The 23,220-nt window shown below is 38.4% G+C and overlaps 1 protein-coding gene across 5 annotated transcripts in view; it reads left to right on the forward strand.

Moving 5' to 3' along the window:
* The window catches only part of LOC119728156 (polypyrimidine tract-binding protein 1-like), a 59,293-nt gene extending 37,864 nt beyond the window's left edge, over nt 1-21,429 (forward strand). For 2 of the 5 annotated variants that reach the window (XM_038200231.1, XM_038200232.1), the window contains 13 exons: nt 881-1,003; nt 2,866-3,088; nt 3,712-3,770; nt 5,355-5,523; nt 8,620-8,721; nt 11,857-12,068; nt 14,053-14,086; nt 17,186-17,278; nt 18,108-18,205; nt 18,394-18,512; nt 19,579-19,653; nt 20,315-20,378; nt 20,742-21,429. In XM_038200231.1, the coding sequence (XP_038056159.1) occupies nt 881-1,003; nt 2,866-3,088; nt 3,712-3,770; nt 5,355-5,523; nt 8,620-8,721; nt 11,857-12,068; nt 14,053-14,086; nt 17,186-17,278; nt 18,108-18,205; nt 18,394-18,512; nt 19,579-19,653; nt 20,315-20,378; nt 20,742-20,813 (1,443 nt within the window). In that variant the 3' untranslated portion in view covers nt 20,814-21,429. The remainder of the gene's footprint in view (nt 1-880; nt 1,004-2,865; nt 3,089-3,711; nt 3,771-5,354; nt 5,524-8,619; nt 8,722-11,856; nt 12,069-14,052; nt 14,087-17,185; nt 17,279-18,107; nt 18,206-18,393; nt 18,513-19,578; nt 19,654-20,314; nt 20,379-20,741) is intronic. The other 3 variants (XM_038200234.1, XM_038200235.1, XM_038200233.1) reach the window with 2 other exon arrangements.
* The last annotated feature ends 1,791 nt before the right edge of the window (nt 21,430-23,220 follow it).

Below are 23,220 nucleotides of genomic sequence, written 5' to 3' on the forward strand. Positions count from 1 at the left end.
TCCCATCAATGCCCCTCCCCCCTTCATGATCATGTCTTGTCTCCGTGTCTGACCCAACCCTCTTTGGGCGTCTTTGCATTGTTTTGATCCTCATAATTCTCACTCCTGCATCCATATCCCATCTTATTTTTGACTCCTCCTTCCCTGACACCAACCCCTTTTGACTTCTCTGTTTCAACCCAATTTTCCCCTTGACTCCTCCCCTCAAACCCCACCCTCTTTCTGACCCCACCCCTTTAACTCCACCCCCTTGTTGACTCCTTCTTTCTAATCCCACCTTCTCTTTGACTCTGTCATTTCAATCCAACCTTAACTCCCTTCTTACCCGCCCACTTCCTCTGCCCCTCTAACCCCACCCACTTTCCATCTCCTACCTCCTACCTTCTTGTGACGCCTTCCTTCAAACCACGCCGTCATCCAACCTGCTTATCAACCATGCCCACCTCCTCTGTACCGCCATTGTTTCCTTTAACCAAACTCTTGCACTTCTAATGGCATCCTCATTGCTCCGCCCACATTTGCTTCAACCCCCACCCCTTTCACTTTACCCAACCCATATTTTGTTTGCTTCCAATGCCACCTTCCACTCCCTAACAATGCCTTCTAACCTCATCCCTGTCATTTCACGCAACCACACCCTCCACTCTAAAACAAAACCCTTCATGCGCTCCCAAACCACACCCTCTACTCCCAAACCACACCCTCTACCGGTACTTCCAAACCACACCCTTCCATAACCACACCCTCCACTCCCAAACCTTACCCTCCACTCCAAAACCACACCCTTCACTCCCAAACCACACCCTCCACTCCCAAACCACGCCTTCTTTTCCTCCAACCCTGCCCTCTCCCTTTTTCTCTGACTCCTCCCACTTTGTAGACGGTGGCGGTACAGGCTGCCCTGGCTGCTGTCAACGCTGTGCTAAACAGCCCCTCCTCTGCCGGGGGTCTTCTTTCTGATAGCGACTCCTCTCCTGGCTCTCTGGACAAGAACACTGTCTCTGTTGGTGTCACTTTGTATTTTTCTGTTTTTCAATTTTTTCATCTTTTATGTACAGTATTTTCATCTTTAATTTCTGAATGTAACTATTGTGTGGCTTGGAATCTCACTCTTCTGCGAAAGCGACTTCAGATTTCAACTTTTTGGGTTGTAAGTTGGTAGAAAAAAAAAAGACAAAGCAGTTAAAAAAAAAATTTGCATTAAAATAAAAGAAGTTCAGGTAGTGTTATTTATTCTACAAGTCATATTGTCAAATCTTAATATCAACAGCTACATTAGATTCAAAACCCCCATTTTCCACTCCTTCACTTTCTGCTGCTCTAATATCTTCTGGTCCCAATTGGAAAAAAGATATTATAAATATTTTTGTGAATTCGTTGGGTGCACCACCAAGTGATGAATATGATACTTAAGCTGTGCCACAGTTTGACGGATCATCTATGGACTTTGTGCACACGATACATCACTTCGTGGTGCAACAACTATCTACGATACGTCACTTTGTGGGGCGACCGATGATTTTTTATGAGTTAAATATGTTTTTTAGTATATGAAACTACCTTTCCATAAGTGCATTTTTCAATCTGTTTTGGAGTTGATTCTGTTGTAAATTATACAAAGGGCGAAAAAGTCACAAAAACTGCGAAGACAAAATAACCCTAGCACAATCACATTTGAACTGTCACATGCGGAGTGTCAAAACCTCTAATGCTCTCACAGTAAAAAATGTGACTGAGCTGATTGGGGTCACATATTGTATGTTAAACAGTTCAAAATTGGCTGATGTCCATGGTGAAATTTCACCCTGTGTATGTTAGACTTCATTCAGTTGACCTCAACAGGAAGCCATGAACCCTTACTCCCTACGGTACTTAAGTAGAGGACCATGTCCACCAAAATGGTTGTGGGTTTTGATGGACTTAGTACACATGGCTTATATGACAACAGCAGTACTGTATGCGGGACAAAATCAATCAGATTCCCCCAGAAGTGCTTCAGGCCTCCCCAGTGCATCATACCCAAGTCCCAAGTCCATCATACTCCATCACCATTTAGTCAAACCGGGCTAGCAGGACCAAGTCCCCCAAGATCCACCAAAGTGGAGGGAATGGATTTTGATGGAGTTGGTAAGGTTAGGGTTAGGAACATGCTGCACACTCACTGTTCCTTCAACCAATAGGGTTGCAACAGTGTGCTTGTTTATCAACTTGAACTTAAGCGTGTGAACTGTGAGCGTGGTGCCATTTCAATTGACTTTCGTGCACAAGTACCCCCTCAACATTTCAAAGGGAGAGTTGGGGGAGACCACTGGGAGGGACATTCGAACGCATTGCTGATGGCGCTCGATGTGAATCGAGTCAGAATAGAATCAGATGTGCGTACTTGTAACGGTACGCGCACGCTCGTACCAGTGGGCGTGTTCATCTATTCAAACCGTGGACAAAAAATTCCAGAGAACAAAAGAGAACATTATCGTCCACGATTCCCAGCATATGTCCGCAATTGGGGTCTTGTACAAAACCTATGGGAGTCTTCCAAAAAGTTAGAGTACAAACAAAAGAGGGACAATAGGACGTCCACGATCGACGATGTGAACACGTTTGAGTGCGCGCATCCTGTGTGCCCCTCCCACTGGAGTTCGCAAAAGTGTCACAAAGCGCCTCATCTACTGTTGGTGCACGGAGACCACAATAGCTTCTTATTGCATTTGCTGCATTAGTCCGCAGCTCTAAATTTGCAGTGTACACAAAACAGACGGACATGGCACTTAAGGAAAGGCAGCTTCACCGTTGCAGGTCAACAGTGTTTCATTTTTTATCTTAATATCTTAACCTTGAGCGTCCCTTCTCCGTTGTGACCCACAGTGCGTAGCGGCCCAGGCGGCGTTGCAGGCCACCCATGCCCTCCTGCCCCAGCACCAGCTCTCAAGCAGCCACCTGCATAAGGTAGCCGACAGCCCCGGTGGACCACAGCACGTCCTGCGGGCCGTCATCGAGCACATGATCTACCCGGTCAACGTGGACACATTACACCAAATCTTCTCCAAGTACGGCACGGTGCTCAAGATTGTCACCTTCACCAAAAACAGTGAGTTGGCGCAAGCAAGTTTCAGATAATTTACCTGCAGAGAGCTTGAACAATTTTGTACTTAACTGAAAATTGACAGAGTACCAGTCAGTAGCAATATACATTACATGAGATTTTGACTGGTAAGCTGTTTTCGTTAAGCAAATCTGTGCTAAGCAAAAAATATGTTAAGCACGATATTATTTGTTTTATAAGCGTCCCTGAGGAAAATTTGCTCAAATTTCTTCTGTAAAATTGGTCAAATATCAGCCTTTCTGCTACCTGTACTCTATGTTATTTAGTAAGCTCTTCTCTCAATTTTCGACAAGTGTAGGCACACGCAAAACCAGATCAGTGGCCAGTTTCGGCTGGCGCATGTTTAACTTGATTAGTGCATTTCAAACATATAGTATGTGATTATTCGATCATGTCTAAGTTGGAATAATCAAATACTAAATTATTTGATATCGTATAATTACTAAATTATTTGATATGTTATAAATTTTACAAAATTATTTGATATTTTTGTGCACTCGAGTAAAAACATCAAAAAATAATATTGATTTCCATTGTGCAAGAGCTTGTATTACATGTAAAGTCTAGACTAATTTGAACTCTTCTTCAATTTTTTTCTTAATGCTCAGATGTTTTCCAGGCCCTTATTCAGTTCAGCAACAGCAGTGAAGCAACACAGGCCAAAAGTGTAAGTTCTTGTCAAGAAATGGAATGTTCATGTATTTGGTCCATGATTCCAGATCTGAACTGCCTTTCTGTTTTTTTGTCATTTTTGTCATAGATGTCATTTTGTCCAAATGAGAGGGAAACTTTCACCTAATTGTCATCTTTGATATGTCTACTGCACAGAGTTTAAAGAAATGGTAGTACATTTTTTTTTTAAATTAAAGTGTTTTTGTAAGGAAAAAACAATTGGCATCTCGACAAAACTTGAAAATTTAACCCTAACTCCCTACTTACATGTACATGTGGTTTTACTAAGTAGAAGACCATGTCCATCAAAATCTCATCACTCACACTGCTTCACGTAATGCTTCAGGACAAAATGTGTTGAAATCAACCACAGGCATGACTGGTGCTGGTAGATATTGATGGACTTGGTAGACATGGCTTATCTGCCAAAATCCCCCAAAAATGGTGGGATGGATTTTGATGAAGTAGGTAGGGTTAGGGTTGAAGCATGTAATTGACATGTCGATAAATGTGAACTTTAAACAACCAAGAGAATGTCCAAGTGAAGTGCAACAAACAGTATTGTAAGGAGAATTTTATTCTCTTCAGGTTTCAGGTTTATTTATTTCCATACTATAAGGTAATTAAGTTAATAATATACATCAGGTAAACATTTTAACGGAACTTGAAATAATAGTATGGGGAGGCCAGACAAGAAGCCGAAGCTTGTACTACATGTAGGTCTGCCCCCTTCACAAAGAATACATGTAGTTATACAATTCATGAATAATCATAGGATACATGTATATCAATAATATGTCATTACATTAAATTCACGAGCTCATGCAAAACTTTACAAAAAAAAGAAAAGAATAAGTTACTTGAAGTAAATTTACCATCCTTGGCTTTACATGTGTTGTTAATAATTTTACTTTGCAACAAAGTAATGATTTTGCTCTTAATCACCATTGATATTAGCCGTAGTGAGAAGTAGTTTTTTATAATACAATTTACATGCTCTAATTGAGGTCATTGGGCAGAGAGATCGAATTTTATTCCAAAGGAGGGGCCCCTGGTGTCGTACAGTTGAGAGGTGTAGGGATGTTCTAACTTTCATTTTGTCCTCTGCCCAGTTCTGCCAGAACGCCTCACATGGTTTTTTTTAGCGATGTGGGATGCCACATTTTGGGTACTAACAATTTTTTTTAAATCCCTGGAAAAATCCCATTAGTAAATTTAAAAACCAAAAATTGTAGAAAGGTCATTTTTGAGCTGAAGCTGTGTGTCAGCTTACCATGTACATATATCTACATTGTACATCAATAACCTCTGATTCTCATCTCTTTATAACCCCCACATAACTTTGTTTCAGGGGCCCTCGTCTGCTCAAGAATAAGACCCATTGTTTGGAATAATTGTCATCTTGCTCAATGCTTCTGTCATTGCTTGGGTGTCTGTGAGTTTTATATTGATTAGGTAGCAAGTTTCCGTACCTAAGCAGCTCTATGTAATTTGCCCCTGTTGTCACTACATCATCTGTAAACCAGAGAGAAAATATAAGTAGGCCATAGTCGATGTTTTTTTGTTTGTTTTTCTTTAGGCCTTAGATGGACAGAATATCTACAATGCCTGTTGTACCCTGCACATTGAGTTCTCCAAGCTGCCTGCCTTGGTGGTCAAGTACAATAACGAAAAGAGCCGGGACTACACCCGAGATCTGCCAACAGGGGACAGTATCGGTGCCCAGGATGGGTTGGCAGGATTAGGGGGTAATGCAGAAATCATGACCACCCTAACCCTACCCAACCCCACCCAACCCCCACTCCACTCCACCCCACCCTACCCCACCAATCAACCCCAGCCGGCCCCCACCCCAACCCCCATACCTCAACCCCCTCCCAGTGTTGTAGTACTCGGTACTCGTACTCAAAGTACTACTCGTGTACTTTTTTTTAGAGTACTCGTACTCGAAATGACAAAGTACGCATACTCGAAATGACGGTACTCGTACTCGGGCAGCAAAGTACTCGTACTGGACATGTCAAAATTGTACTCGATCATAAAGGTACTCGTACTCAAATAGCAGTACTCCACAAAAAAATTTCAAATGGTATAGCTTGACTTACCACGGCCGTATTTTATTATCGATACTTTCAGTTGGAAATGGTTGATAGGCTTGCAGAGAAATCAAAATTTCCAGATTTTTCTCTGTGCACGACCAGACAAACACATTGAACAGGTAGCTGTGAGTGGGTCTGTATATCGGTCTGACTGGGCCTGGGCCATTTACGCACAATGAACCATTAGCTGTATGGCCGTATTTGGAAATAGAAGTGCACGTACTCGTACTCAGAATACAGGTACTCGTACTCGGAGACCTGAACTTGTACTCGGAAGTACAAGTACTCCTACTCCTACTCTGTAACCTACGTATTCGGCAGTACTCGGTACTCGGAAAAAAGTACTCAACTACAACACTGCCCCTTCCTCACATCAGGCCCATTCCAACCCCCACCCCACCCCACCCCACCCCGAAAAATGTACTCGCTTGGCAAAAAATATCAGCTGCAATATCTCTATGCACTAGTTTCATTCTGCAGAAAAAAAAAAAGCAGCAAATATTGAGTAGCCAACATCCCCCCACCCAAAAAAGTGGAGGCATTAGACATAACTTCAGGCTGGCTACCATTTCTGCTAAGCGTAAATTCTTGGTGCTCAGCAATCCTTTTGTTCCTCTAGACCCATTCAGTCGTACCTTAAAATAAAAATGAGTGAGTTGCAAAAAAAGGGGGGGGGGGAATAAGTCATTCATTCCTTGATGCCTAGGTTTTTACAAAACCCTTTGAACCAGTCCAAACCAGTCAATTGAACAGTCAGGTCACATGCATGTTTTTGCATGTTGAATGTGCCTTCTGATTTCTTGTTAACTTCCACTTCAGAAAAGTGCTGCGTTAATAATAAAAGGGTTTTTGGAACAATGCATTTCTTCCAATTTTCATTGTAAGGGAGTTAAATACATGTAGCTTTCAAATCTGGAACTGCCTAATATTGTCACTTGTTGTAATTGTTCTCTTTATTGGTCCTATTGTTTAGACATGCATTCTATAGTTACATTTTGCTATGGTGTTGTTTACTGAATTTTAAGAAGCTTGCTAACCATTAGCTGTACATGTGAGTTAAACTTGAATGATGCCTTTACAAACAAATCTTGCGTCTGCGTTACTTGACTACGGCTAGCAGTAGTGTACATCTAAGGAAGATAGATTCAGCTGCATTGCTATTGGCAAGCCGTAGTCGCAGCCTAACAGTTTATTATACTCGACTACTCATATTTGAATTCCCCAGAATACTTCAATGCACTCTGTTGCTCCATCATGATTTGGCATACGGGGTTCATGACATAAATTTTACTTGAGAGCATTTTTTTGTGTAACTTTCTACTCCTCTTAATTGTATGGAAACTATTTGACATTCCTTTTTGATTTATTTCATTGAAAAGTGCTCTCATTTAAACTTTTTTTTTTAAATGCCGTGCTTTTCCAGACAACTGAGGGCGCTGTTGCTGTGATGTCATTTCAGGACGACACTGTTCAGCTTGGGGGTTTTCTGTTCAAATTGTGAACCCAAAACTTTGCTCACTGAAAACACCTGTGAGAAAAGTTTGCTCATTGGCTTATGGCCATGTACTGAAACAACAAGAAATCGCCGAAGAAAAGGCAATTTACGACAGCAAAATATCCAAAATTCTGGCAACTTTGTAACATTGAGGTTTCTGTCCGAAATAACATCACACTTTTGCTCATGAATACAGAAATTGGCATTAGCATAAAAACAAAAAAGGCACTAAATTACCCTTGAAAATGGCAAAAAGAAAATTGATAATAAGGTTAAATGGGCAGAAAGGTGCATTTTCAAGGAATGCATTAAACAGATTTTACATTTCATGGGCCCTTTATTGCCTTATGTCAGCAACTTCTAAATCTAGAAAAGTCGGGTGTCTGTGTGTCTGGTGTCCACTTCATTATCCAGAGACTGGAGACTCCATGCTCTGACTAAGAATTGACATGTGAAATTGTAACAAGTCATGGTACCAGATTTCATTCAAATTTAACTCACATAGTGCATGGGTGAGTCGCGATGGTGCCTTGCAGCTAGCATGCTTCATTTCATCATTTAGTTTATTTTATTCCTCACCCTAATATATTTCACTCCATTCTCACCAGTTTTGTTTTATTATTTTTCATAAGAACTCACAATCCATTTTTGTCTGGCACTGGAAACTTTGGAATTCTTTTAAAAAAATGTTTTTTATCAACTTTCAGGTTTTGGTTCCAAATGTTTTCCTTCGTCACACTATTTTGTTTTATGATTTGTCCTCGGTATATTTTCTAAAAAAAACTGCATGGAATTAATTCTAAACAATTTTTGAAAATTCAAAAAGTTGTTCTTTCCGTAGATTTCTGTCTGCCATGTTAAACTTATTTTCCATATGCCATTTTGCATGGAAAACATTAATTGATAAAAAATGAATTGTTTAAAATAACATTTGATGATTGTGCTGATAAATCTAGCTTTCAAAAAAGCCCATTTTACAAAACCCACCCAAATTAAATTTCTTCATAATTACGCCCTTTCCTCAAACTTCAGCCGTAAATTTAAGTTAAAAAAAATCACTCCATACCAAAAAAATATGAATCTGAGCAGAATAACCCTTTTTTTTGCACTCTGGTTCTTGTTTCCAATTGTTTTATTATTTTGTCCCTTATAAAATGCGGATGAATTTTTCTCTCTGGTTAACTTCTCGATTAACTCCAATGATAATCTTCGGGGTGGTTCGCGTATTTTTTTTCTCCCTCCTAACTTAGGACATGGGATGATGCCTAATGCATTGACACAGATGGCCACGCTGGGCACGTCGCCGTTTAGTCCGACAGCGGCCACGCTAGCGGGCTTTCCAACGGCAGCAGGTATAAACGAAAGAAAGAACAAAAAACAAGAAAAAAACACCAAATTTTTCAGAAGCTGTATTTTCTCTCTCTCCTTCCTGGCTTTGTTCTCAAACTTTTCTCGGCTTCTGATTCTGTCCCTATCGTGGCGATTCTGGCAAAAAAACTTCAAATCTTGGATTTCTGGTTCTCTCCTCGGAATTTTGTTTTTCTTAGTGTCCTCACCCCTATCTCTAAGCTGTGGAATGACCCTCTGCTTTTCTTTATGTGTCCTTTAGACGGTACCACTATACTTCACGGGGTTTCTCACTTTTTAAGTCGGCGGCGATGTTTTTTCTTTTTTCTTTTTTATCATCCCCCTATTTTTTTATTTTTGAGTCCAACAAGTATCGGTGAAATACAATAAACGTTAGACTTTTTGTATTTAAAACAAAAAGGTGTGAAATCTATATTTTAAACAATAATTTAAGTACATTGTATCAAATGAGTTCTTGAAATTCTGTAAGGTATAGTTGATTGAACCAAACTCAATTTACCTGTTATGGCGTGAACAAATGCCGTAAGAGTGTGGTCATATTTGATTAACACATCATGGCCTTTAGTAAATGCTGCATTGTTCCACTTACTACTTGCATGTTCCTATTAACAAACTGACAATATAAATTTTGATTATTTAAAATAAAAAGAAATCAGTAAAAAAAAATTGTCTGTGTTATAATGTTTACATCACCTGCTATATCATAGGTGTTAAACCACAAATCAATTTTGCTTTTTGGTCCATGTGTTTGCGTTTTTGCTCACACCATATTTGTCACACCACACCATCTCGTGTGAACCAAAGATTGACTGGAGTGTCGCATCCACCATCTGTTACTGGCAAAGATGCTCACCGACTGCATTTTAAAAAAAAAAGGAAAAGTGTTACGTTTTGACCATTTTCCTATAAAAACGTTTAGTCATTGGAAATTAAAAACACAAGCTTAATCCTCGAAATTTGAGTGACGCCAAGCACCAAGTTTTATACCCTGGGCTCACCTAATGCCAAAAGCATAGTACATACCTGCAGGGCTTTTTAAGGACCTCTGCCTACAAATTTGCAAAGTTGCTCAGGTAGGACTCAAACCCATGATCTCCTGCTCAGAAGTACAGATGACTTCGCCTCCTAGCTATTGGGTTTCCATCATTTGAGATACACATATGTTCTATCAAATTTCAATCTGGCAAGAAGTCTCAAAAATCAAGTTTTAAAATTGTTGTTTTTTAATTGTAAAGAAGGGGAAAAAAAGGAACTTTCATAGGCATTGAAACATGAAAAATTATTGGTAATTTTAAAATTGGCTAGAGTGGGATGCGAACCTGCTGGCTGCAAAATATTACATTGTTGGTCTTCATTGTTGGTCTTCAAGTTCGTTGGAAGTGACGACCAATAAAAACCCTCTTTTTCCCCCCAGATTTTTGGGGAAATAGGTCACAGTTTGTTGAGATATGTAATTCTGAATAATACCCCCACAAAGCCAATGCACAGAGCACCACTCAATTATTTTGTTGCTTAATCAGCGATCCCTTTTCATGACCGCAGCACCTTTCACAATCCATTCACCTCACCATTCAAAAAAAAGTTCCCCCTAAAACTATAACTTTTTGACAAGCTTGACCCAAAAAGCAATTGGTGCTGATTGGTGGTTTTTTTTCGGAATAACTTCACTGCTTTCTTTTCACTATTGTATCAGACAATGTGCTTCGGGGAGTACGTCTCTTCTCTTGTTTTCTTCAGCTTCATCTCTGCCGCTTTGTGTATCTTCTTTTTTGGGGGTGGTGGTGGATCGAGGAGCTGTTTCAGTATTTAGACATGGAATACTCACCTGTTTTTGTTTGTTTAGAAAATGCATTCTGAAAACGTCGAAGAAAACTGCAGTGGGTGGGTGCTGAAGGTTCTGTCCACTCACAAGTCTATCATAAGTCTATCACAAGTCATCCAGTCCCAATTCAAGTCACAAGTTATACAAATGAACCGTGACACAGGCAATCCTTTGTCATTGTTCATCCCCTGTTACTAAGTTATGACTGGACTTGTGAACATACTTGTGACCGGACTGGGGATTGACTTGTGATGGACCAGTAACGGACTTGTCGGCAGTAGTGTCTGGCTGAAGCGCACTTAGATCCACCACGACTGATCCGCCTAGATCCAGAATTGCCATTTTCATTTCCAAACCTTTACTCACATCATTGTTGCCATTCTATGTTTGATTTTGTTTTTCTTTTTTTTCTTTTCTTTCTGTTGTGTTTTTAAGAATCTCACTCTTTGCTTTTTCCTTTTCTTAGAGTCTGGATTGTGAGCTGAGTTTAAGGAATCTTCTTATTTATTAAAAGTGTGTCACCGTGAATTTGAATTTACTCGATAAGCAACTATGGCACGAACTGTGACTTAAGTCACTCACTAAGTTATTGTAGTGCCGGTGTCACCTTTCTTAATCAGTAGAGTGATGGAAGTTTTCATTATTAAAGGGAAGATACAACATTTGCAAACATAAAAAAAAGAAATTATCGAAATATCACGAAAGACCATACTGGATTGTTAGGGAATGACAGTCTAAAGCATTCTGTACAATCGTGGCTCCTGGTGTGCTGACATTTTCAAGAAAATTTGGCTTTTTTTTTCAAAAACTGCTCCGAATTTTTCATATTTAGGTGTTCCGCATTTTCTTTGCAATTGATTTACACACCTGTGAAGGGGCACAAGCCTGCCAGACTGATTCTCTGACCTTACAATTCCCAAAGTCTATAAATTGCTTCGTTTCATCTTAAGTGGGGTCAGGGAACCAGACTACAAGAACATGATTGGTTTTCTTGGTTTTTCCAGCATCTACAAGCCCAAAACGTGAAATAAGCCTAGTTTAAAAACATTTGCTACAACATACTAATCCTCCAAAATCCATTTATTTCTGAAAATTGCAGCAAAAGCAAATGTTGTACATTCCCTTTAATAATTGTGTTTAACAATTGTCAAAGGACAAACCAAGACGTGTGAAGAAATTTACATGTAAAATTCAACAGGACAAGATTTATTTTCAGAGATTTCAGCAGGAATTGGTTCACTGATTCATCCTGAATTGTACTCTTTCCCCTCCCTCCATGATCTCATCTCTCCATCAGTCCCAGGTCTTGGCAGTGCCTTCATCGGCGGCAACTTGCAGCACAACGCTGCGGCTGCGGCCTTCCGTTTCCAGAACACCCTCGCAATGCAAGGCTTACACGGCATGCACGGCATGCAGGGCATGCAGGGCATGCAAGGCATGCAGGGCATGCAGGGAATGCAGAACATGCAAGGAACGCCAGTACTCTTGGTCAGCAACCTCAACACGGAAGTAAGTTGATCGTCCTTCCCAAACCCAGTTGGCTGGCCTTCCCGACTCAGTTGATGGCCTTCTGCAGTGGGTCAGGCCAGACCGAGGCATACATGTTCTCCTTTAATATAACTAAAGGGTCCCTAGAGAAGATTCTTGGACAGAAAATAAGTCACTTTCTGAAAAAAAATACGTCCAAACACTTTTTTAAATTAGAATTTGATGTCAATTGCCAATTCAAAATGCTTGAAAAGAAACTTTCGTTTAAAATAGAAAAAAAAAATATTTAAACTGCCAAAATAGAAAAAAGTTGTTGTGGTATAGTACGTATTTGATGGCAATAGACTTTATTCACGAGTCGGCCATATTCAATTGAAAGTGAGGTAAACTCATTTTGGGGGGGAACTTGCGAGTAGAAATGAAAGCAATGAAATAAAAGTTCATTATAAATTAATACCAATCTGCTCCGATGAATAATCTTAACTTTGTGATTAAACATACCCTAATGTTTTAAGCTACAAAAAATGAAAGTGAGGCTTGGAATACACTCCAATCACAAAATAGTCTGGCACCATCCCATTCGACGGTTTACAATTTATAGAATAGATGCAGGGAACACGATTCTAAAATGGCTTCCTCTTGAATCAGGCCTATTCCACCATTACCATGTCTTTTTACCTTTTCTCCTGAAGACGATCAGAGCATACTGATCGGAACATCGAATTTCAACAAAAAAAACATTCTTTTTCAAACCGCACGTCATCTTCTCAAAAGAGATTCTTCTATGTGGTGTTACCGTAGACCCTCACCAGTTTACACTACCACGATGCCGAGTTTCAAATCTTAAGTTAATTACCATGTCCCTGTATTGGTTGACGACTTGACGTAGTTTTCAGGTTTTTCAGAATACGTTGAAAAGCTTCAACTATTAAATACAGAAAAATCATAATATGAAAAAAAAGTCCCAGAATAAAACAAGACATTCTTCTTTGTATCGTAACCTGTTTTTTTTTTTGTTTTTTTGAATTTTAAATTCAAGACTTGGGTTTTCTTGTTTGATATTTTTTTTCCAATTCTCTTTTAGTTTCTTGATTTTTCCAGAGACTTTAAAGGCTTCCCTTGACAAAAAGAATGCAAGGGTTTCGGGGGCCTTCTACTTTGTAGTTGCATCTTTTGACTGGTCTTGTTTTTCAGCTACAGTTTATTTTTATTTTTTTTTTTTTTTCAGATTGGTAGATTTTCAAATTCCTGTTTCCATTTTTTTATTTTAATGATTTTCGAAGCTTCATTTACTTTTTGATCTTTTAATTCCAGTGTAGTTTGCTTTTATTCGGTTGTTTTTTTCCCCACATTTTTAAGCCTTTCCCTTAAGAATATGGCCAAACTGCAATATAATTTGAAAAACCTGAAAAGAAACAAATTGGTTTTGTAATTTTTGTTTGTTTGTTTGTTTGTTGAGCCAGAAATGTTTCTCATCTCCCAATTTAGCATTTTCGTGGAGTTTATTTATTTGCTAGCAACATTAGCAATCCTGCAAACATGGGAATTAGCACAATTATGGCCATCACTGGAAGAGGATGAAATTTTGAAATCAACCACAAAGGGAATCTGACTAAACTTTGTGCTTTATTTGAAGGAGCAAAAACACAGTAATTAAAAAGAGTTTTATCCCATCCCACATTTGATTTAACCTGTCCAACTGAGAAGCATTTCTGTTCTGACACAATGTTAAATTTTTTTTATCCTTTTATCCTGAAGGATTCCTCATTATGAAAATTCCTTGTTACACAAAGTGTATACAGTGTCCTTTTATATATTGATATTTAGGCGACACGACACATACCGTACCCTGCTAATGATAACCTGAGAAAAAATCAACTGTGATACAAATTTGTTGATTTGTTTTTCTCTCTTTCTCCATATCTCTCCTCTCTTCCGCCTCCTCTGTGTCATGTTGTCGCTGTAATCGCCCTCACAACCTCTGCCTTCTACACGTGTCGCATAGCTGGTCACACCTCAGGCTCTCTTTACCCTCTTTGGTATGCACTATTTTACGTTTTTGTCCCCGCCCCTTACCCTAAAACCCTGTTCCCACCCCTTTTTTTTCCAAACCCCTACCCTGTTTCCCTACCCATTTCTGATGCCTTCATACCACCAATCCTTAACCTTTGCCCTGCTGTGTTCCAGGCCACCCTGTCCAAATTCCTTCCTTCGCCCTCCCCTTGCCTGAATCCACCGGTACGACCCTTCAACCTTGACCCTCTCACCCTTAACCCCTTTTCACCCATCCCCTCTCCAACCCGTTCCCCACTCTCCCACCCTCTCCATCTCTGCCCAAACCCTTCGCTCTTCCCTCTCCCATCTGATTCCCAGCTTATCCCACTTGAACCCCCACCCATCCAACCCCACCCCATCCCTACCCTATCCCTACCCCATTCCTACCCCACCCTACCCAACCCCAAACCCACCCCTACCTCACCCTACCCCACCCCTACCCTGCCCCTACCCCGCCCTACCCCACCCTATCCCACCCCTATCCCACTCCTACCCCACCCCTACCCCACCGCTACCCCACCCTACTTCACCCTACCTCACCCCTACCCCACCCCTACCCTACACCTACCCATCATCTACCCCACCCCTACCCACACCTGAACCTGATTCCTTTCCTACCCCCTACCCCATACCCTACCACCCCAGGTCCATTTTTGTAACTTATGGACAGAATTGTCTTCACAAGCTGTGTGACATTGTGTGACATTGTAAAAAATATGAGACACACATTCCTAGGAGAAAAAAAAATGAACAAAATGAAAAATGATTTTCATGAGGCATATTGCTCGAACAATTTCGTAAACTTTCACTACACACATTTCTGCTGGCAAAGTTCTTCACTGCAGTCACATTTTTTTGAAGACAGTTCTACAAGAAACTGTTACAAAAATGGCCCCTCTCCCTCCCCGTTTTTTAAGTTGATTAACCCCTCCCCAACCATTGCTTAGCGTTTATTTTTAATGCCCCCAGCTTTTACTGAAATTAGCTTTGTCGAAGAATTTTCCACACATTGGCCAACTGGCCTAGTACCCAGAAGTCACATCACAGTGTTCAATCCATGTTTGTCATATGGTACCAGACTGTTGGAAGCAAATATTTAGTGCATAACAGAATAATCATTGATTAGAAAAATAATGTCTGGTATACAAAAAAAATAAGACTGATTACAAGTACTTACATGTATTCAACATAGTAATTTCCCCTGTTTGACGACATTATAACCAATCAAAAAGATTTTGGAGAAACTTAAGGTGCAACTTCCAAAATCTGTCATAGTCTGGTGCCATTGTGTTTTTCTCACCAATTTTGAACTGCAATTTTTCAAGGTTCTTTTTTAGTTATGAGCTTTCCCAAAATATTTTGATGAATTGGCAGTGTCTATAAAACTGAAGAATTCAAATTAAGGAACACTTGCTACTAAACTCGGTATACTAGTTGTTTTGTCGAAAGGAAAAGCAAGATGGGGGCATTGAAGATTTTATAGGCACCCCTTTCTGACGAAATGGACACTTCCGACATTATTAAAATCCAATCTTCATGCACAATTGATGAAGATTGGGTCATCCAAAAATGGGGATGTTTTCTGCAACCTTCTATAATTTGGATTCTAAATTTGCTGAAATGGAATGAATTGGATCACTGTTGGGGAGAAAAAGTTGATTTTGATTTTGGAATGGTTTTTAGCAAGATAATTATTAAAACATTTGTTCACCTTTTCACTGAATGCAGTTCAGGGGTTTTTTTTGGAAAAGTGAAAGGAAGTGTCCATTTAAATGAAGGGGTGTTCTGTAGATGAGTTTGGTTTGAAGTGGTTTGTTGTGTTTTGTAGTGAAAACCCTTTGAGGTGTGATTAATAATTAGCGTTGTCTTATTTTTGTTAATTTTTTTTTTGGGGGGGGGGGGTTGTTGCGTGTGTTACCCTTTGGGGCAGCTTTTTCTCATTTTGCTCATTTATTTGACCACGAAAGGTCAGACTACATTTATACCGGTACTTTGCATGATTTCTCTCTTCACATTTTATATGGGGTTTCCTTTAAGTTCATGCATGTGCTTGCATTGTATTTTTTTCTTGTGGTGTTTTACGCGATAATTTTCAATTCCCATATTTGAGAAAGACCATATCTCTAATTAATTGTTAAAAATCTTAATATGGACTGCGTTTTGAAGAAACATCTCAATGTGAATTTAAAAAAAAATATGGAAATTTCCTTAACATTTTTGCCAGTAAAGCAAAACAGTAAAAATGTTTCATTCATGAAGTAAAAAATTAGATTTTCCGATAATTGTCTTGAATTATTTTTAAAAAAATAAAATTGAAGGACGTTTGCAAAAAATGCTTTCACGCCCCAAGCTGCTCTGTTTCTTTTTTTTTGTTTTTTTCCCCTTTTGTTGCGTTGCTGTTTATTTAATTAAAGGCTTTGGGTTTTTTCCAGTTTGGCGTGTTTTAGTTCTGCAAAGCAATTTTTTCAATTGGGCTTTGTTTTTAGTTTCGGTGTGAGGGTCTTTTAGATGGAAGTTCTGAAAAGTTTGCCTTCTGCTGTTTCTGTTAATATGAAGCATTAGAGTTTATTTATCTACACTTTGATTTATCTTGCTTTCAAATCTTTAAAAGTGAATGTTTAGTCTACCCCAAATAAATGTTTTAAGTTATTTTTCCAAAATCTCTGCAGTTTTTTTTTTTTTGGTTATCTTTGAAGAAACTGTTTCTAAAATTCTTGTGGTTTCCCAAATTTCACTTCAAATTCTGCTGTTGCTTTGCGGACACAAGACACGAACAGAAACTTGGCAAGCGAAGTCATTTGAAAGCGTCTTTTTTTTATTATTTTATTTTTTTATTTTTTATTAATCGCGTGCAGAAATCTTTAGGTCAGAAAAACACTAATTGAAAAAAGAATTAGATAAGAAACTAAAACCACAAATGGCATGGTTGCCACAATGCAAACCCTTAACTCTGTAACTGACTTGCCCTACAAAACTGAGGAAAGTTTTGAAATCAAATAAGTATCTTTTTTTGGTTGAAATTGTCAATCATTGGTGGTTGAAGTGATCAAAATGTAATCATGGTCTTTGCTTTGGTTTTGCAGGGGTTTACGGTGATGTGAGGCGAGTCAAGATTCTCTATGAGAAGAGAGACAATGCTCTCATTCAAATGGCTGATCCCCATCAGTCCCAGACAGGTGCGTATAGTCTCTCTAAAAGATACTCCGCCCCCCCCCCTCCACTTTCTATTTCGTCCCCTACCAGGGTTCCACTTAAGCAGTAGCCAGCTAGCCAAATGCTAGTCAAAACAGCGGCGGGCTAGTCAAACTATTCCTTAAGTAGCCCAGCTGGCGAGTCAAAAATTATTGGGCTATGGCAAAGATGAAAGGACAGGAAGAAATGAAGCATTCAGTTCAAAAAGCAAACCTGTATCCATTAAAAACACTGACAGGATTGCCTCAAGATACAAGTTTTAGATGTATGCACATTGTTGTTTATGAGACACTCTATAAAAGGAAAACATGCGGGCTAGTGAAAATGCCCGCGGGCTAGTTAAGAGTCTGTTTCAGTAGCCCGGCTGGCTAGTAAAAAATAAGTTAAGGTTGAACCCTTTTTTTTTTAGGGGGGGGGTGGTTTGAAGACAATGAATAGTTCTCGCGACTCGCTTATTTCAAAATGAGTAGTGTTTCGGCGATGCCCTCAAATGCATATCTACTTCTTCTTATCAATGAAGTAAGATTAACTTATAGCACATCTAAAACATTTTGCATTTCATTGTGTTTATTCGGTGATGACTCCATAAAACCATAGAGTGCTTGGGCAGTTTTTGGCGGTACAGGGAGTAGCAGGCAGGGCGGTTTGGGGCGGTACATGACTAAAGGGTTAAATCAGAATTTCCATGAGTCCTTTTGTAATGAGAAGCACTTCTGATTGTTTTTCCACTTGCCTTTATTTTTTACACTATCTCCAGTCAGTTGTATTGAATTTGTTTTCATTTTGTCCTGTTTCTTTCCCTGTGACCTGCAGCCTTGGCCAATCTGAACGGTATCAAGTTGTACACCAAACAGCTGAGAGTGGCGCCCTCCAAGTACCGCGAGGTGGCCATGCCGAGAGAAGGCCAACCGGTGAGGATTTCCCCCACTCTTTTCCAGATTCCTCCAGCAATTAACATCAGAATTACTAACATCAGAATTACATTTGTATTTCAGTAAAAAATAATAGAGTTGAGAGGTTTTGTAGATTTCGTTGATACATTTTGTATTGTCCTTTTGAGGAATTTAAATGGTTTGTTTGACCTTGTCTTGTGTTGAAGGATGCGGGCCTGACAAAAGACTACGGCAACTCACCACTGCACCGGTTCAAGAAGCCAGGCTCCAAGAATTTCCAGAACATATTCCCACCCTCAGCTACCCTTCATCTTTCCAACATTCCGTAAGTGTTTAATTTATTTTTGCAAATTCATCAGGAATCCTTTTCCATTTTTTTTTTCAGATTCATTGAGAACAAGGTATTTTGTCCAATTTATGAAATTGTTTCTTTACAAATCCTTCAGAAACCCTGTTCCATTTTTTCTCAGTTTTTTGTTGTTGAGAACAAGGCATATTGTCCAATACATGATTTCACCCAAATGTTAATAATTGTATAGAATTTTTAAAAAGTTGTGCAAGCTCTGGATGTCCTTTAATTTCTCAAAAACTAATCAACATGAGTATTTCACCTTGATGGAACATATAAATTATACTCTTGTGTATGTTCAGTGAAAATTTCATGGAAATTCGTTCATACAAACCAGAAAGCTAACAGCTTTTAAAAGGCTATGGGTTTTTCACCCATTCCAGTTTGATTTACATGTGCAGTTAGTGATATCAGTGCATCAGATTGTCATGGGCCTTTTAACTCTGATAGAAATTAAGTTAACTGTACATCCCATCCCATTACCTTTTATAATCTGTTAGATCTCTGGTTTGCATGAACAGATTTCCATGGTATTTTTACTGAATATACACAAGAGTATAAATAATATGCTCCATCAAGGTAAAATCCTCATGTTAAGTAGTTTTTGAGAAATTAAAGGATATCTGCTTTCACAACTTTATTGGGGGCACCCTGTATTAAAGTACCGTCACAGGCTCAGAAGTTACTTTTGCTTAAAGACCCTTCAGTTTGACAAACAGTATGGATTATAATTGTCCTTTGTAGGGAACAGTGACATTTCAAATGAATTTATAGTAGCATTATAGTCAAGTACTTTTCCATGAGTATGAGTACTTTGGTTCAAGTACAAAGCTTTTCCCCCAGAAGTATCCCCGAGTACATGTACATTTTTATGAGTATGAGTTCAAGTATCAAAAAGAAAGTACTTTAGTATGAGTACGAATATTAGCACTACACTGACTTATAGGATACTGGGACAAGTGTTTCTCAGTTAATAGAGACAGATTTCATTGTAAACATTAATCTTTATTTTTTTCATTTTTTTTTCATTTTGTCGACGCAGAGCCAGCGTAACAGAGGAGGAACTTAAAAGTGCCTTTAGTAATCACGGAACAGTTGTGTCTTTCAAGTTTTTCCCGTAAGTTTATCTCGTTTCCTTTGTGGCTCCTTGTAACTAACTCACGAACTGACTTACTGACTGACTGAAAACTGTCATTTATGTGCCAGGCAATGCTACTGCATATGATCAACCAGCAATGCAAATAAATGGTCTAAATCCTGCCCATTGCGTAGGCCACATGCATGAAACGACTTCCAGTGAATAGCCATTCTCAATCAATTGAATATAATTTTGTACGCTCTGGGACCGGCTTTGCCTTGTCTTGTTTTCCTGGATGTTTCCAGGAAAGAGGTGTTTCGTATCCTAGTGCCGCGGTCCCACGATTACAATGTTTGACTCATGCGTCAGTTCGGACCCTGATGGGGAACATTCATGTATGGTGCTTGTGTTCTCGGGCAAGACACTTTACTACGATTGCCTCTCTCCACCCAGGAGTATAACTGTGTACCTGTGAAGGTAGAGATCAGATTGCGCTGATCTCGAGCTGCCGCAGAAAAGTGGTTTCATAGTCTGAAGAACAGGCGTAGTTGTGAAGCGCTTCGATACTTTGGTATGAAGTGCTGTATAAACATCGCATTATTCTACCGAACCACTCTGTGTACAGGTTCATAAGATATGATAAATGAAAAATGGGATTTTAAGTTTTGAATATTTTTTTCTTAAAATCTTCTGCCAACAGGAAGGATCGGCGTATGGCTTTGATCCAAATGGGTTCGGTGGAAGAGGCTACACACGCGCTCATTGTAAGTCACTGGATTTCATTGTTGTTGTTTTTTTATTTGGTAAAGAATGCATAATAGAAAATGATGGAAAGGGAAAGTGAGGTCTCGTGTGAACTGTTTGTCTGACTTCCTCATTGAATGACTGAGTTTCAAAAGTTTTTTTATATATTTTTGACTGACCAGTATGAGCAGAGAAAAAGGTAAAAGAAGTTAAATTTTAGTTTCCAAGCTGCGTTACATTTTTAACATTAAAGTTGTTATGTTTTCGCTTTGCCTTAAAAAATTTGATGTGAAGTTATGATCTCCATTTTTTAATATAAATTTTTAAAAGGAAATTTTGTTTTTTTAGGACTTCATCTATTAATTTATTTTTTTGTTCAACAGGCGCAGCACAATCACCAGCTGAGCGAGTCCAATCACCTGAGGGTGTCTTTCTCCAAAACACAGATGTCATAGAAAAACACCCCTGTTTACTGAATGGAATATACTCCAAGTCAATGGTGCAAGTTTGGGATTGTTTCATTTTACTGCCTGGAATGGGGGATGATTCAAGACGATCTTTGAAAGTCAAGCGTTGCCACGTGATTCTCCCACCCCTGTCAAAAGAGTGAAGCATGCCCTAAACTGCATAATAGATATGTATGATAGTATTCATTTGGAGTATACCATGATCACGGTATAGGGGTTTTCTGTTGTCGAGGGACGGTAACAATTTCATCTTTCATCTTCTGGACTCTCTGCTGAAGGATCTTAATGTTGTAACCATGGATACACAGATTTTGTTTTTGTTTTGTATTTTGTGTTCCTTTACGGTCCAAGGACCAAAAAACAAGAACAGTTGTTCGGGAAAAATGTCATAAACTGGGGGATTTTACCTGATGAAGAGGGCCATTTTGTGCATGTTTTAATTAAACTTTTATCATTCATATTGAAAAAAAAATGAATATATCTGGATTTTGTTTTTCTCTGATTGGTAAGGGGAGAGGGTTTTGAGAAAAAAAATACCTTCATTTTGTGATTTTGATGTTATTTACAGGAAACTGTAAGAAGAGATATTTTGCATTCGAAAAAATAAGAAAAAGAATTCACCAAGTTTCAAAAGTAAAAATGTATTTGGGATTTTTTTTTTTAAGATACTGAACAAATTCATTCGCATCGAGAGGGATGTCATTAAAAAAATCGCCATGATGAAAAGTACCATTTCTTGATCACAAAATGTCAGTTTTTTTCTAAAATCCCCACGGCCATGGATGTGTTTGTGTTGATTTTCGTTTTCCAGTGTAAATCTTTAGAATAGATGCCACAGTGTTTGGAAAGTGTTCGCTACCTTTCATTGTGTCTTTTTGATTTTTTGATTTTTTTTTTGCTGTGGTGACAGGTATTTGGTTTTTCTCTATTTTGATGCATGTTTTGATTGTACTTTATTCCTTGAGTCGTAAAGAATGCAGTTATATAATAACTTTATCAGAAATCACTAGTTTTCATTGTCTTTTTTAATGAGATAACATTGTTTTTTTTACGTCTTAACGTGATATCAGTGGTTCATCATACTTTGATTTTGTGGTGGTCTTTTTAAATAAATTCGATGGTAGTCCTGTGGATATGAATTCTTTAATTAAAAAAAATGATATTTCACTGTTATCGTTTAACAATTTCTGGGTCCAAAAATCCCCACATCCGAATTTCTTAAACTGACAGATACTGTGACTTGTATTTTTCGGACATTCAACTGTCTCGATTCGCAAAGTAAACAAAAGTGGATGTTCACTGTTAAAAGTGGACACCTTTTTTTATTTTAAAGAATGTGCATTTTTTGGCAATAATACGTAGATTTGTAATACTGATTAATATAATATTATTGTTACCATTGACAGGTTAGAGGTCATTTGTATATACTAACGTTGATAGAGCAAAGAGGTTTAATAATAATACATTTTGAGAAAGGGAAGAAAAAAACTAAGACAAAAACTGTTAAAATGATGAAATTTTAACCCAAAGTCCTGTTTGTATATCTGCACAAAGACAATCCATCCATTGATCGTGTCGTATATATTCCCAAATTATTTATACTTTTTAAATTCTTATTAATGTCCCAAAAACTTTTTTTTCTGGGGAAAAAAATGAACAATTCAGTACCTTGACTTGTTACCGGGTTTGAGAGCAAAAAAATCAATGACATTATAAGTTTATAGTTTATGTCTTTCTTTAAATTTGTAACTTTTTGTTGAGTAATTTGCATTCCTTGATAAATTGCAGTTTATTTCAGTGATTTGGTTAACAATTATATCACCATCAGAATTTTTTTTGAGGTTTTGGAGGGGGGGGATAGCTTTCTTTGAGTGCAGTTTAATAACCTGAATCATTCTGTGTTAAAAACAGGGTGAAGCATATGAAACAAAGTGCCCCAAAATTGGGAAGTTTTTTGTTGTTGAATTTAAACAAAACAGCCCGAAATTTTACAATCTTTACCGAGACATTTAATTTAAGAAAATGTATTTTTAAAAATCCTTCATTGTCCGTTTAGGGGCCATGACAGCCGCAGGGTCATTCCACTTCACTTTTTGTTTTCAAGGGTTTTGAGGTTTTGGTTTGTTTTGCTTTTTAACTCTTCATCTTTCCTTTTTGTTGGAGAACAGTTTTGGGGTGTTTATTAAGAGAAAAAAAGAAACAAGAATTTTGGAGGCTTGAATATATATATTTTGGTACCAGTCAAGTAAAGTTTATTCCATATCTTGTAGATTGAACGAACAAAAAAAAAGTGTAAGATTTTTTTTTTTTCAAGAGTATATAACGCAGATATTGTAGATACTGAGTCTGTTGTCTGGAGACATAGTTGCATGATGTTTTTATTAATATTAGTTGT

Source organism: Patiria miniata, unplaced genomic scaffold (genome assembly GCF_015706575.1).
Source record: "Patiria miniata isolate m_02_andy unplaced genomic scaffold, ASM1570657v1 HiC_scaffold_20, whole genome shotgun sequence".
In the NCBI taxonomy this organism is placed as follows: Eukaryota; Metazoa; Echinodermata; class Asteroidea; order Valvatida; family Asterinidae; genus Patiria; species Patiria miniata.